We start from the raw sequence: 16,386 nt of genomic DNA on the forward strand, positions 1-16,386 counted from the left end.
CCGAAGGCAACTTGTCAGACCAAAGTGATCTTAACAGACATTTCTGTTGATTTACTATTCGAACTTAAGCACACAGACACACACATAATTGGAAAAACTTGTGTATGCTAATCGATAGGCAAACTGATTGATATGGCTTTTTAATTGCATTTACAATTTACAATTTAATTGACCTGCACTATCTTGCCGCAAAAGCCAGAGCCGAATTTGCAGTCTCCCAGAATCAGTTTGCATAATTTTATGTCTTAATGAGGAAACCGATCCTCCATTAAGCGAAACATTGTGAGCCCATAAAATGAAATGAAATTAAATAAATGCGAACACAGCCGTATTTTGCATTGACATAAGGCGACCGATAATTATACGAAGTGTTGTCTGGGGCTCATTAACTTGGCCAGTCAATAAAATCAAACTCGGCTGACATCCAATCAAATTGATGGGGACAACCACTTCGTGGTGGGGGCTTTCAAGTGTTTAATGAAAGAAATTAAAATACGCCAGCCTTCAGCTCATGCGTAAAGAGCTCAGCCGCCTCCGACTATTTATCATGCTGTATCCAATTTCAATGTCGCTCACGTAATCGCTCTCTGTAGTGTCACACTCCATTGTGGTTCAGTGTGTGTTATCAGCAGGTGATTTGTTGAAGGAGGTCATGGATGCCCCCACACAAGTAGGCCTACAACTAGGTAAAGTCGCTTGTAAAGTCGAGAGTGTACGTACAGAGTTCCTAAGGAATTTAATGCACTTTTAAATCACAATGACAATATCAGCATCTTTAATGTGTCCATAAAAATCATTTTGATTTTATCACTTTGACAAAAATAAATGTATTGTATTTTTAATTATAATTAAATTAAACATTCAGAATTCGTAAACAAATCAAGTCGGTCTGATGAATGAAATTAGCATTACTAAATTCATTAAATATTTCTAAGTTAAACAAGTCATTAATAATTTATTGATGATGTATTACGAACAGCAAAATATTTGTTCAGCTGAATTACATGCGAGATGTTCGGTAATTAAAATGAAAAACGGAAACGAAATAAATTAGCTGGCTTTATTTATTGGCATATGTCGGAATATTTAATTATGCTCCAGTCCAAATCAGAAATATATTGGTGTTAAACATATTATTCCAAGCCCACACCAACGTTAATAGTTTACACAATTCTCAAAAGTAATCTTAGTTTAAGAAAATATTTGCCTAGATGAATTGCAAAATCATGAGTCTGTCCACATACCATTCATAGCTATTTAAAACGCTTGTGGCTAAAGCAGAGTCAAGTCACATATCTATTTGTTCTTAAACGTTTAAAGCTTAAAAGTAGTAGTGCCAAGTAACCAATTGAATTTATTTATTTGTGTATCCCCAGCTTGGCAACATGTTTCAAGAATTTAATACCGGAAACGGCCCTAGCAACATGTTGCTTGGGCCACATATGAAAATAAAAACTGGCTGGCAAAAACGAAAAGGCAAAAAGCGTTGAAAAACACGCCTGAAAATAGAAAACAAAGCGAAAAGCAGCCGAGTTGGAGTTCGGGCTCGGCTTTGCGAGTTCGGGCCTGGCTCGAAGCCGTCTGGCTGATTCGCGAACCAGCTGATGACCAGCGGAGGCCGACAAATCGGGAGACGGAGACTTTGTGCTGATGCTACCACATTCGCTGCTTTCAGTGTGGCCCGTGTCTTCAATGAGTTTTGTCATGCTTTAGCGCAGAAACAGCGGTTCGATATCGAGATACCCACAGCAGATAAACAGTATAATATACTATATCCTTCAGTTACCAGCAGCGGCAAAGTATGTGCAGTGTCATCTGATGAATGCTAAATATAAACGTGTGTTGTGAAATTCTGACCAAGTGCAAGAAACCAAGAGCCAAGAAACGTAAAAGTAAAAATAAACGTAAACATAAAAGGATCGTTAAGATCAGCGACAGAAACAAAAGACTCAGGCAACGAACTTGCGTGCTGCAATGCAGACAATTTATAGCCTGCAGGCTGCGCAGCTGCTGTCGCAGGCGTGTTAAATTTATGCAAATAAATAAATCAATTCCACAAAGATAAATAAAATTGAAGGCGTTCCGCCGTTTTGCACGCACCAAACACTTTAAGGCATTTGTCAAAATAGCCAAAAAAAAGCAAGAAAATATGCAAAAGCAATCTAAAGAAAAATCTGTTTCCCGAGCTGCCATAAATTAAACCTCGCCCATGACTTTTCTCCCAAGCTAAACTCAATAAACTAAATAAAATAAAGTAAAATAAAAGGGAGGGAAAAAGTTAAAAACGCTTTTGGCCTCTTTAAATGCAACAACTTGAAAATGAGTTTTGAACAGGCAGCAAATTATTATTGTTATTATCACGGGCAGCCAACTGACATTTAGTTTTGCTTTATCTCCGTATAGTTTTTGCGTTTAATGTGCCGGAAATGTTTTCTGCTTTTCTCAGACTCCGCGGCGGATAATTGTGGGTACTTGAAGTTGGGTGTTGCCAATGATTATAAAACCTTGTTAATTTGCGCAAATTGGTTTTGCATTTTTCAAGACCAGACGTAGCATCTTCTCCGACTAGTTTGTCGGCTCTATAAAAGTTAAATGCTTAATTTATGCACATATCACGGTTCCTTAAATTGGCCGCAGAGCAAATAACTAAGGTCACCTGATCGGTGGGCTCATTACAGCTCGGAACGGGTTTTTGGGCCAGCTAGAGATTCTACCGTACCGCTGAGCTGGTGACCTCCAGTGCCTCCAGTTTTGACGCCTAAAATCTTGGAGTCCGGCTAAACATAGTCACGTTTCGACTGTTAGCCGTGACATGGGCCGGCGTTTGTTTTTGGCCGGACAGTGCATACTGGCACGCCTTCTTCCTCGGATATTTACGATCGCAAATAGCTGGGACTTGGACGGCACTTAAAATGCGTGGCATGTGGCTCGTATTCGGGCAAACTTTGCGACACTTTGTGGCCAAAAAGGCTGAGTGCCGCCACCACACGCCAAGCCAAAGGCAATTGAAAATTAACCGTACCTAAGATTTTCAAGAAAATGGTAAATGGTCATTTGGTCATTTGAATTGGTTCCAACGCTTACGCATGCGCCACGAATCGTGCGCTACTCCCCCTCGGATTGAAACACATACCCTCTTATCAGGGCAGCCATGTGTGGAACGAATCTCGATTTCGATCTCGATCTCGATCTCCGCCAGAAAGCAAAATGTTGCCACGGACACTGGTAATTGAGACGCCAAAAGTCAGCGTCATCGCGAACACAATCACCGCCAAAAGTAACCGCTCACTAGGGTCCAACTAAGTGTGGCGATTGCGTAATGAGCGCGGCCCATTCCATTTGATATTTACCTTAAATCTGATTTGATATTGTCCCACACGGCATTCGATATGCCAGACTCGTCTACAATTACTATATACCCGGGTGTATATAGGCAACAGTCGACTGTCGTTAATGGAGGTGACTTCTGATTTCTGATTTCTGACTGAGAGGCTGACCAGTTGATCGCTTTAAATTAATAACAAATCTGCTTGTGGAGGACGGTGGAGCAACTTTCCGTGCTCAAAAGGTTATGCAAAAGCTTCAAGTGCAACTCCAGTGATTGTAGTAAAAATCGAACAAATTGGATATTTTATATATTATACATTAAATGCAACATATTATTTGGTGTAGTGACAACCTTGAGATATACCCTTCAGTAATTCAACTAATATATTTGCAGTTAAGCGACTTAGAAGTTTCGGGTTTCATTCGACCATACACAATCGACACAAAATGGTAAGTACCAGTTTACTCATGCATTGTTAATTTCCGCTGCGTAATTGGGTTTAAACACGTGTATCTCGCCATTCGATCGACTCGTGTTGTTTGGGGGTAATCAATGCAGGTATTTATGCATTTCTCGACTTCTGTGTTTGCTCTCACATAATTTTTGGAATAATTAAGCCGCAAGCACGATCGCCCAACGAAATTGACACACACTCCCAGCAACTGCATAAATTTCGCATCAACGCATGAGCATTCCAATCCCAAGCATTCGTGTCATTGGACCTTACCTTATGAGATGGGAAATATAAATATATTTAATTCGAATATAAAAATGCTCGGGTTATTTTTAAGAAGAAAAAAGAGTTCAGCACGAACATTCCTTTAACATAACTAAGCAATGATGAATTATTTTGGGCTTTTGAAAACATTGAAACTTCCTTTAAGCTTGGTAATTATATATTTCTGAGAACATAGAACTTTAAAACTTGTGACTTATGAAATCATAATTCCCATAATCTCGGCTGCAGCCTCAAGGGCAAAAAGCACAGAGAACCACTCTTTCTGCACACAGAAATTGCAGTTGACAAAGGCATTGACCCACAATGGGCCATGTGAGTGCGGTTGAATGTCGATTCGAGTGATTCTCATTCACTTCGTACGCATTGTTTTGTGGCAAGTTCGTTTTGGGACTCATGTTCGTACATTTATTGAGCAGCGAGCTGATGTCTCACCGGAAATGAAAACGCTCTGCGCTGCTCAGAGTGAAATCAGCGTCATTAATTGTCAAAATACGTCGGGCAAAAACAATATTTGTGCAACATCATTTAAGTAATTAACGTGTTCGATTATTTTTATAATTCTGTTTTTGGCAATTTGCCACAGACAAAGAGCCCGCAGCCGAGCATAATTATATTAATATGCAATTTGTTAATTTAAATGACTTCCTTAAGCGAAATGGAGATGCGTTCACAGCTGTTGCGCGATCTTGGAATTATAAATTAAATATCATATTACGTTTTTCTTTCAACACTCGATCGGACTCGGCTGGTTATCAGTCAGCTAGCATTTTACATTGTGATTCAGATTATGGGTTGTGGGATTGACAAATCAAAACAGTATGCACGCCCTAATGCTGATTTTATGCAGCATGCAAACAAAGCACAAATTATACAAATTATCGGCCGATTTCGGTTTGTTTACAAAACAATCAAATGCTACTTTGGCCACGCTTCGAAATCATTTTCAACGCTAACGGTAGCACATTGACCTCCTGAACACACAGCCAAACCATTGTCTTGACCACCGGGCTATTGTTTTGGCTGGAATTGATTTAGCTCAGTTCGATTCGTTTCGTTTCGATTTATTTATTTTTCCATTTTCACAACATTCCTGGCCAAAAGTTCAAGACACTTAACCGCCTGACAGGCATTAACTTTTGGGTTCGTAACCGTTGATTAGGCGTCTTGACTTGCTGTTGCGTTGAGATTTATGATTAGCGCCCAGCTTAGTCGGACTAAAAATCGAGAAAACCAAAAAAAAAAGAAGGAAAACGAGACGCATTAAGTGCCCTACTCAAAATGCAAGTTATTACGTCTCGAAGGTTTTTTGTTCGGTCTTTACGAGTTTTTCCATTTTTCTTTGCGAAACCCAACCGCCCAAAATGCCAGAAATTCAATGAGCTCCTGCTATCGCGATGAAGTCAATCAGCTGGCCGGCGAAAAAGCCAGAAAAAGCGAACTGCCAAAAATGTGGAGCCCTCGAGCATTCCCTGGGACATATTTACGATGATGCAGATCTCTGGCCCACAAAATCTGGCAGCCACTTCGGAATGTCCAAAATGAATGACTTGGCTGGAACGTTTGGGGAGATCTCCCAGTGATACCATTGTCCAAATGGGCAACACCTTTGGGTTGAACGAACTTTACCATTCTCTGGCACAAGTGTGCCAAATAAGATTGATCATATTACCTTAACTAATGTTATTCCTCAACAAAATGGTCCAAATGGTCCAATACAGAGAAAAGATTGCATTTGAAATATAACAAGCTTAAATGAATGCTCAAATTAAAAATCCAATTAAAATTTTTATGACACGTATGTGGATCATTGAGATACCTCCTTGAAAATCTTCGAATCTAGTTCAGAAGCCATGTCTATCCGAGTATCAAATGTATTGCGCAACTTTCGAGATTCAGCTTCTGTAAATGCTTCTCGAGTCACTTATCGAGTTTATTTGCGATCAAAGTACGAGTATTTAATTTGCCCATTTTTCGTGTTAATTAAAAGCCGACCACGCCCCTTGCATGTTGGGTGAAATCAGCATCAGCAAATACAGCATCTCAGTACTGAACGTGGAAAAAGGTCAAGTTTGCTGTGCTCCGTCAGTTTGGCTGGGAACAAATCCGATGGAGAACAATGCCTGTTGTGCAAATAGAATCCACCTACGCACCATGGCCAGCCAAGTTGAAGTTGAAGAGAAAAACAAGAAATTTACTTATGAAAAGAACTGAAATTTCATTAACCCCATTGAACAGGTTAAAAATGCGCAATTTGGCAGCGTAATTGAAATCAACATGATGTCTACTTATTTATTAATATTTTTTCTGTTTGCGCGGCTGATTGACTCCCACGTCTGGTTTGCTTATAAATTTTGGTTATGCGATTTTCAAATCATTTTTTTGGCCATCGATTATTGTTTATTATTCTTTTGTTATGGATATGGACTTGACTTGGGCTGAACTTCTCTGAAATCTGATGCCTGAAATAGCATGGGAACATTGTGGCAATTAATCAAAGTGCATAATCATCTTGCTTTTATTGCCGTCTATTTGTTTGCCTGGGAAAGTATGCAAATTAAGAGATTTCACTAATGCGAAATATTTGTTTTTGGCAAGGGAAACTTAATTTTAGAAGGGAGAGAAAGCTTCGCAGATATTCTCTTGACTATCTTAAATCAGTCGATTCATAAGCGCTCTTCAAACCACTTCAAAATCACTTAGCCTCTTCATTTTGTAAACCGATACTAGACATTCTATATTTCGAAACCAGAAACCGATCGATAATGCGTCTGGCAGGCACCTTCACCGAAACCAAGACAAATCGCTGCCAATCACCCATCATAACTCAAGACACATCTGCCACCGAACAGACAGATCAAAAAGCTCGTGTGCCGATCTCCTAGCACAAGGTTATGGCGAAATATCGCCTGAGTTGAGCACAGAAAATAAATAATTTACTTAAAAATATATTTATGTATGTATAATTAAAGTACAAAATAACTTATTTTTTAAAGGGGTATACAAATTCTAATAAAAGTACCTGAAAGTGGCTTTAAAATCTATATCTAATGTTTATCAAGTTAATATGTAATAACTTAAAGTCTATTATAAAGTAAAGAACTGCATGATTTCAAATCAGAATTATAGAGTAGTAAGTATTTTCTCGCTGTGCACACTTCTGACTGATGAGGAAGCTTGAATCGAATATTGTTTTCGGTACTTCACCTCCATTTGCCTTTTGCACACCCGGTACATTGTGAATGCTGTGTAGCAATGCACTGAAAACCGAATCTAATGTGGCGATTCAAACAAAATAACAAAATAAGTCGAACAAATGCTTATAAGCTGGCAGAAACATTTAAATGGAAACGAGTTTGGGAGCTTGTGACAAACGAGCGCAGCCAAAAAGTAAAACGAAACTCTAACCACGAAATAATGATTTGGCGTCAAAGAGCCATGTTCAAATTTAACGCTACCTAGCCTCCTAAATGCGCTCTTCGGCTCTTGGGTTGGGGGGTTTCAGTGGGCTGCTGTTCGTTCTGCGATTTATCAAGGTTAGTTTGCTTAATTGATGGATGGTTAGGCACTGCCATTGCACTGAACAAGCGACAATTTGCTGGGCCTTGAACCTCCATTCGCCTCTCCTCTCCACTCCACTCATACAAGACAATCCAATCCGATCTGATGAAGATGGACTTGTATCTGGAAGAACGACAAGTCGACAACTTCAACTAGAACTGAAACTGAAAGCGAAACCGAAACTGAATCTCATTCCGAACCTGAATCGGAGGCTAGGCCCGTGCTTAATATGCAAATGAGAGCGCGTTGTAAAAAATGCTGGGGCTAATTACGTGACACGCTTCGCCTGTTCGACATCGGGCAGATGAAGTCATTCTTAAGTCTCCTATTTATGATTCTCGACTTGGAGTGAAGGTCACTTGGACGCTCGGCTACTTGGCCACTTGGCTACTTAAGCACTTGGCCACCGTAGTTGGACCCAGTTCAGTGATCTGCCGGATGTCTTCTCTCGTTCTGCACCAGAAGCCATTAAGATGTAAATTTAATGATCACCTACGGCGCGATATCTGGCAGCCAGATTTATGGATGATATTTTCACGCCAACGGTGGGTGGATAACACCCACCTCGCCCCGATTAATAAAGTACTATAACTGATCTCATCTGGCATTTCCAGCTTGTTGGGAATAATAGTGGTACTAAGTGCTTTTAGCGGATGTTACTTACTCGCTATGACTAAGCCAAGTTTATGCTTGGAAAACCCTATACGAGGAATAGCTATGGTGGGGATCAACTAGTTTCGAGTCATTTAATTATGGGGCTAGCACGAATAAAGAATAAGATCTCATAGACTAAGCTCCTAAGAGAAAAGGATGTTACTTGGTGGAAGTGACTAGGCAAAGTTTACGCTTCAAAAATCCAGCGAATCTATTAATCGAAATTTGTGTTGGCATTAATATAAGTTAGTAACGAGGAAGTTAAACGAAAAATGTTAAATGCCTTTTTGTACAGTCGTAAACGTTTTGTTTGTTTCATTATGTAAAGCGCCTATTTCGCTTCACTCCGTGGGACCATCATTTTGTAATAAATTATCATCTTATTTCGTTAATCGACTTCCAATCGTGATCGCTTGATTATCTTCTCATGACCTTTTCAAAATCTGAATAACAGGCCGAAGAGCATAATTGATTGTGTGACTTGATAGCATTGCCATAACTGGAGTAATCCGCTCAAGATCAATTTTTTTTCGAAGACAGTTCATTGTGTGCCACCCATCGCCTTGTGAATCTTTTGAATTCACATTGATTGATGAATGATCTGTGTTTTCACATCTCTCCTTTGCTTTCATTAATCGGACTTCGGTAATTGCGCATGTACAGTCGCTATATCATTGACTTACTTTCATCACCCACTCTTGACACGATTTCCAGACTTAGGGAATAACCATTTATCATTATTGTTTTCGGGGCTTTCGCCTCACGCCCGCATTGCAAAAAGTGCAATTCACAAATGGTAACTGGAAAACATATGGACCGTATTCATAATTAAGCTGCAATGTTTCGGCCCGCACGAACCACTAACACTGGAAAAGCAGGCATATCTAACTACTCATGAGGGGTACCCCCATAAGCCGATATAAATTATTTCAGTTAGGGCGTTTAAAAAATGATTATGGCATACTTATTATCGAATTACAATTTGAACGCGCCAAATGCAAGCGTTAAACTTTGTTTCGCCTTTTCGATAATGTTGTGTAATAAAAGAGATTTACAATAACTATAAGAAACCGAGATCTCAAACGATTTATCTTTTGCAGCCGAATAAGCCACTTTAAGCCACAGTCAGCTGGCTAAGGAGGCTTTTCTTTTATTTTGGCCACATTAAATTAAATCTAAGCTTGACCCAAAAAAACATAAGCACGAGCTGCCTTGTTTTTTTTGGCTGCACAAATTTCGCAAAATATTTTGTCTAAGCACTTAATTTCAGGCTGGAACACCAAACACAAAACTGCAGCCCAAGTCAGCATGATAATAAATGATTATTTTCGGTCTAAACTGCGTTAATCAAAGATAATGATAATGCGGTGCAGTGCCGGGCGTGTGGAGCGGCGTTTACTTAGCCTTTATTGATTGTTTTTAATTAGTGAGCAGAACCTCGGTACGCCTCATTACTATTACGAGTGCGATTACCAGATCAAGATCGCTTTGGATCGCAGAGGAGTGCCCGGTATTTGTAAATTCGTAAAACGGAGTTACGACCCAAAGGAGAGTCCCCATTACGCGAGGTTCATTCAACCGACTGCGCAGTTGCGAGCCATTAAGTATCCAAGAATAAGACCGAGAACAGCCAGCAACAATCTCAGATCTCGATGGTGTTTTGCCATCCACCAACTGCGATTCACTCAAGTTCAGGGTCAGCGCTATTTTGTCTATTTTGTCTGTCGGAAGTGACACTGCCGGCAGGGCGCCCATTGTTACACAAATCCGAGTTTATGGCTTCTCATGCCGCCTAATAACAGGTCTTGTCAAACTGGAGCCATTAAAAGGTTTTCAAAACGGAGCAAAACGTGTTGAGATCTGGCTGAATCGAAATAGTTGTCCGCGCCGCTTTGATTTCTGTCTCGGAATTATGCCTTTGAACACCATGATGGGGCAGACACCGAATAAAAACGATCGAATGAGACGTAAATGTCGCGAGATACATGTTTTATAAGGATAAACAGTACCCTATAAATTGGGAATTAGGGTGTACTAATGCTTAGTCTTTAATAGCTTTTAAGTATTCATTTAACATACAAATCGGAGGATACACTACAAAATCAGTCTGCAATGGAAAGTGTTTGACAGTAGCAATCTTAGATCTTCTTATATAAACGAGATACCCGTAATTTGCTTTCTGGACTCGTTTCGCTTCACCTTATTTTTATGACAACCTCCACCAGTTATTTAGGATAGCAGGCAAAAACTTGGCATGTACGGAGCAGCTATCGTTAATGCTGGCCTTGATTTCTGCGAGTTTTTATGATTGCACAAAAGCGATGACAGCGCCGATCGGCGGACAGGTATTGCTGCAACCGGCGGCGGCTCATGCCAATATGCATTGTGCATAGCAAATAAGTGCTTGTCAATGCAAAATTGTCAATCAATTAGCCAAAACGGGGGATAGCCGAGCCCGCCGACAGCTTAACCGCTGCCTCTTCGGGGCAAGTGTTGTACATAATTGCTGGAATTAGCCACCTCACGATCCCGCATTGGGGTTATGTTGTTGTCAAACGTGCAATTTATGGACCACCGATTGCACCCCGAAGAATTGCACAATAGGTCGAACTGTCACTCTGATATTATGACATCTCGGAGTTTGTTGGTTTAAAATTAAAATAATAAACTATGCAATTACATGGTAGGCTTAATAATAAACCCATCAGAAATTCTGGCTTAAAATAGTGCACTTTAAACGTAAAACTAGTTTACTAAGAACTACGAGCCACTCGATTGTGGCTGTGTAGTTTTACAATTAGCTCACAATTAATCAATTGTATTGTCAATCATGGGAAAAAGCTAAAAAACCGCGACAAGAATCCCAGCCCCTCAAATTGGTCAATAAAAGCGAACTCCGCGTTGTCCTGAGCCGAGCCATATGGTATCCATACATCAGCGTTATCGAATCCATTTTTGGCGTTTACTGTGCTGACAAATTTGTAGCCAGATGCCTATCCTCCCAGCCGGGCCATAACTCCATGCCGTGAGGTAACTAATGACCAAACTTGGCCTCAAAGGTTTAGCCCCGTATTATATTGCCGGCATGGCTTCGGATTTGGTTTGGGATTGGGGTTGGGGTTGGGTGCGTTTGGCGGCTGTCTTGAGCTGGAGCACACACTTCCTCGAGGCTCATTAGTTAAGCAAACACTCGGCAATCAATGCGAAAGGCTGGGGGCAAAAAACAGATCTAACCATAAATAATGCCGCATTCTGCAACGTTGTGCATTGTAATCGATTTGAGAATCGCATAAAAAGTGTCAAGCGACAGAGGGAATGGTTGAAAAAAACTTGAACTGAATGTAATTAATCAACAATAAATCTATTATTTGAGCGGGTAATTCAATTAACCCAACAAACAGTCGTCATACATATTTATGGGCAATTGCGATTCATAGGCCAAACATCTGAGCAAAGTGCAAGGCAATCAGCAAACAATAAAGTAAGTAATTTCTTTGAATATTCGATCGCCTTTTTTTGTCAAAAAAAAACTCAAGCACCTGCGGCAATTTAACACTTGACATTGTTTTATTAACAAGAGAAGTGGCGGCGAGGGGCATTTTCTTTATGTAATTATTGTTATTACATTCGAGTTATACACACTCGATTTCGATTTGAGTTCAAGTGCGAACTGTTTGTTTTGCCTCAAATTAAAATTGATTTGGCTGAGTCTGTGTCCAATTTGCCATGCGACTAAATAAAGCGATTTTAATTGATCATCGATTCGAGGTTGCGTCGATGATAAGGCAAAGCAGGTTTTATGACATTTGTTTTGAATCTCGAATCGGTTAATCTCGATCAGGTCGGTTCTAACTGATATCAGGAGCGGAATCGTGTACCAATTTGCCAAACACAACAATGCAAAGCACTTTCTGGCGAGGATTCCCACACTCATCCGATCCCAAACTCGTTTTCCAGCTCACTCCTTGCCTGCTGCTAGTCGCCACAGTCGCCAGTTTCAGCCTCCAGGCGCAGGCCATCCGGGTGGACTGGGGCACCAACACAGGACCAATAGCACCACCGCCACCGCGCACCACTCCACAGCCACCGAGGAAGCCATACCGGGATCCAGCGCCCGTCTGGGAGGACCAGAGCAATGACGTACCCAACCCCAATCCCTATGTGTAAGTGCAAACGGGTTTCGCAGAGATCAGTAACCAGTAAAACTAGCTGCAAGGGTCAATCTGCCATTTGTATGAATTGTTTATATAAATAAATTGAATTCCTGGTATTTTCGGATTTTAGCTTTCGGCCAGATGTAGAGAAAATAAATTGGCATCTGTGATATTATATTACACTTGAATATTTATAAGACTTATAGCTTGCATTATTAATAGATTTGAGTTTCAAGATTTCCAGCAAACTTTAACAGCCCTTTTATGCAAATCTATTGAGCTTTTGAGCCAAACAATTACAAACAACATTAATTACTTAAATGATAATTAACGAATATTTAATATTACTGTTTATTTAAATCAGCTTCGTATTGCCACCGCCTTCGAGACCAAGAACCTGGACGATTCCCGCCGGACCCTATGCGCCGCCCAACTACAACAACCTGCCGCCCAAGGGCAACCACTACGGCCAGCTGGCCAGCAACTCCTACAGCGGAGGAGTGACCTCCGTGCCGGGACTGGCCGCCCAGTATGTGCCCGGAGTGGGCATCAAGTATACGGCTATTGTGCCCGACAAGCTGCAGGGCAAATACAACGCGAAGACCAAGAAGTACAAAGCCTACGAGAAGGCCAAGTACGCGTACCCCTGGAACTATGTAAGGCAATACGAGAGTCGCAAGCGATATCTGCGCTATTGAGCCGCCGATACTCGATATGCATTTAGAACTACCTATATATAATTGTACAAGAGATTAAAGCCAGACACCTCAGACACGAACCCCGCTTTTGACACTGTAAATTGCAATGCCTTTCAGCCCGATCAAGTCAAACACCCCCGCATCGCAAACATGCCGCTCACTATCCCTTTCACAATCATCTTGCCCCATCCACATCCACATCCACGTCCACATCCACATTCATGTCCATGTCATAATCGCATGCATCATCTCGTTGCAGTTGCAGCAGTTGCCGGTGGAGGAGAAGGCCTTGGAATGGCAGGCGGAGCTCGAGAAGCGGCTCGACGAGGAGCAGGCGCAGTCGCGGTCTCAGGCTCTCAGTTCCTCCACGACAAGCACCACTTCCAGCACCTCGACAGCCACCATCACCACCACCACCACCACACCGGCACCACTTCCATCTGCAGACAGCACCACAACTGCCGCATCGTCGACAACATCTACGAGCACGCAGCAGCCCACAACAATTGCCAATTACAAGCTGGCACACGAGAAGAGCGCCCATCTGAAGAAACACAACAAGCAGAAGAAGCTCCTCCAGCTGCACATGGAGCAGGAGAAGAAGGCGCTGAAGAAGCTGCAGCAGGAGCAAAACTCGTTGCAGACCAGTTGAGCGGCTAGCTGCTGAAAAACAAGCAAACATTTAAGCGAACATTACCTTTAAGACTTGCCCACAATGTTGTAAATAACTATTAATAAAATTAAACATCCCATAATAAAACGTAATCGAAATTAAGAAACTTGCAGCTTAAGATGGGCAGCTATGTAGGACATAGTAATTGAAATTACCCATTTTACGAAGAATCAAAAGACTTAGGCAACAAACTTTAACTGGGAAATTGTATTAAACTGAGAAGACTAATAAAAGTAATTACTGGCGGGCCAAATCGGAACATAAAAGAAAATTAAATTAACTGTAAACATTAAAAAAAAAATTGTTTTCAAAAATCAAAAGACTTAGGCGACGAACTTGACACTAATAAAGCTATTTGGCAACCCAACCATCGGTAAATAAAACTCTAAGTGAGAGTTAGTTAAACAAACGTCATTATGCAACGCCGCAAACAAAAGACTTAGGCGACGAACTTGACAGATGCATGTGCGATAACTTGGGGAAATGTGGCTGCGCAAGATGAGAGGTGAAAAGTCAAAGGGAGGCATTTGAGAGGGTAATCCCGCTTACCCGAGGAGGATGGCGCCTAAATTGCCTTTTAATTGCTACCGGGGGTCAGCAAAAGAGCAAGCCGGACAAGGTGAGCTGTCAAACGGATTAACGGACCCACCACTGATTGGAGCTTTCTTGAACGACTTTTTGTAGCCGCAGGCACTGAAAACTGGGCACAAAAAGCAGTGCCAACAAAACATACGGCAATTAGCCGTTGCAATTAGCGGTGTCGTTGAACGGCGGCGGCTTCTGGGCCATCATTTAAGCTGATCAGTGATCACAGAGCGGCGTCTTAAGACCCTGACCACGGGACGTCAGCGGCAGCAATGGAAACAATATAATTAGCTCGTAATGCTAACAAAAATACAATCATTCTTCTGCTGCAGCCAAAAATATTTGATTTATGCCTGGCTCCCGACTTTGTATAGGTGTCGTTAACCCAGTTTCGGCTTGTCGACGGGTTTAGTCAACCATATATAGAGACGGTTAATTTATTATAATTAAGCATGAAATTCATATTTGACTGCTTGAGAAGTGAGCTAACATCGGTAGTAGCTAATTCACTAAGTGTTTAATTTAATGCCGTTTTTTCGTTGGCTCAAACAATTACTCAAGCTAAAAGACCTCAAGATTGGTTTGTAGATAATAGCGATGCTAAGGGTAGCCATAAATTTCTTTGAACAAAAGCAGCTCAACGATAACAAGCAGAATTCGTTTGCATCTAGTTTTTTTGTTTGTCACCGAAAACAAAAAGGAAATAATTTTATTCATTCATTCCGCTTGGCTTGAATTATAGCCCCAAAATATTTACATTTTAAGTTTAATAAAATTGTTCGCTTACATTTTATGGGCCCCTCCCGAAATCAATTTAAATTTCAAATACGAAATTCACTTAACAAGTCAGCGAAGTCATTGAAAGACAATTAAACAATTTGCAATTTACGGCTGCGTACGGCAAGACAAATAATTCGCTTGTCGCTTGTTACTTTTACGGGCCGGTTTCACACCGCTGGACGCCTTAAATCACAAAAGCCACAGGCTCGGCAATTGCCAGAGCCCGGATCGGTTGCCTGCTCCGGAATTCCAGCGCCTGGTGCACCCGACTGTTCCCGGTTCGCTGCTCAACCACGGCCTTGAATCCCCGCTTGGCTCCCCGCACCTCGTAGTGCACACTGCGAACATGTCCACTGGGCTCCAGGTGGGCATAAGACCCGGAGACGTAGTCCCCATGGCGCTGCTCTCGGTGCAGGATGTGCACCCGACTGGCCACGTCGGAGATGTGGTACTGATGCGAGTAGTGGAGCTTGAAATAGGGTACGAAAATTATTATTCGCCTAGTTGAACGATATTTGTAACACAGAAAATAATATTTGCAGTGATAATTAAGATATTTAACAGATATAATGAGGTGATAGATAAACACAAAAACCAATGCAAACCAGTGCAAATAAGTCAAGTACACTGAAAAGGTGCAAATCAATTTAGATTGCTAAGAAACTAATTTTAGGCTAAGCGAATAAATAAAAAATTTGAATTACTGTATTAATTTATTATCATCAAGCTTTTATTAAACACAATTCGCGTTGTTGTGAAACAGATGCCAGACTCACCCTTTCCTCGTCATGATTTTTGCCGTAATCGCTGTAAAATTCGATGTGCTCAGCCGGTACACGCTGCGTATGCGCAATTTGCAGCAGCCAGAGGACCACGAAGCCCAAACCCCATCCATATGCCATGCTGACCGGACACGTGGGCATGAGCTGCTGCCGAAATTAATTTGATTAGAAACATAACGAAGTGGCCGAGAAGAGTGGGCGCCCGGGTGCTGACCGGAGATTGGCCCCGTAGGAGTGGTCGGGGTGAAAATCATTTGCACTTTGCTGTTACGGCAGCAGTTGAAAGCTCGGAGCAGCCACTTCCTAGCGGCTGGAGCGATGCTGATTACATAGTCACGTTGTTAACTACATCTTCACGGTGCACAGCAGCCAAAACGCTGGTGTGGATTGGACGCTGGACTGGTGGACTGTTAGACTGTTGGACTGGTGGTGCAT

General features: G+C 41.5%; 2 protein-coding genes across 3 annotated transcripts; one reads left to right on the forward strand and one right to left on the reverse strand.

Annotated features, from left to right (window-relative positions):
- Positions 1 to 1,651: 1,651 nt before the first annotated feature.
- Positions 1,652 to 13,896, forward strand: LOC120449373 (uncharacterized protein YGR130C). Of its 2 annotated transcripts, none has more exons than XM_039631805.1 (5): positions 1,652 to 1,799; positions 3,722 to 3,777; positions 12,237 to 12,442; positions 12,798 to 13,089; positions 13,391 to 13,896. In XM_039631805.1, the coding sequence occupies exons 2-5, from the start codon at positions 3,775 to 3,777 to the stop codon at positions 13,781 to 13,783; spliced, it is 894 nt and encodes a 297-aa protein (XP_039487739.1). In that variant the 5' UTR covers positions 1,652 to 1,799; positions 3,722 to 3,774; the 3' UTR covers positions 13,784 to 13,896. The 2 variants fall into 2 exon arrangements, with proteins under 2 accessions (XP_039487739.1, XP_039487738.1); XM_039631804.1 differs by having other exon boundaries at positions 1,790 to 1,892.
- A 1,149-nt stretch (positions 13,897 to 15,045) lies between these two features.
- Positions 15,046 to 16,092, reverse strand: LOC120448762 (cuticle protein 7). Its single transcript, XM_039630948.1, has 2 exons — positions 15,946 to 16,092; positions 15,046 to 15,638 (listed from the first exon to the last, which is right to left on the reverse strand). The coding sequence occupies exons 1-2, from the start codon at positions 16,090 to 16,092 to the stop codon at positions 15,354 to 15,356; spliced, it is 432 nt and encodes a 143-aa protein (XP_039486882.1). The 3' UTR covers positions 15,046 to 15,353.
- Positions 16,093 to 16,386: the final 294 nt, after the last annotated feature.

Source organism: Drosophila santomea, chromosome 3L, assembly GCF_016746245.2.
Source record: "Drosophila santomea strain STO CAGO 1482 chromosome 3L, Prin_Dsan_1.1, whole genome shotgun sequence".
NCBI lineage: Eukaryota > Metazoa > Arthropoda > Insecta > Diptera > Drosophilidae > Drosophila > Drosophila santomea.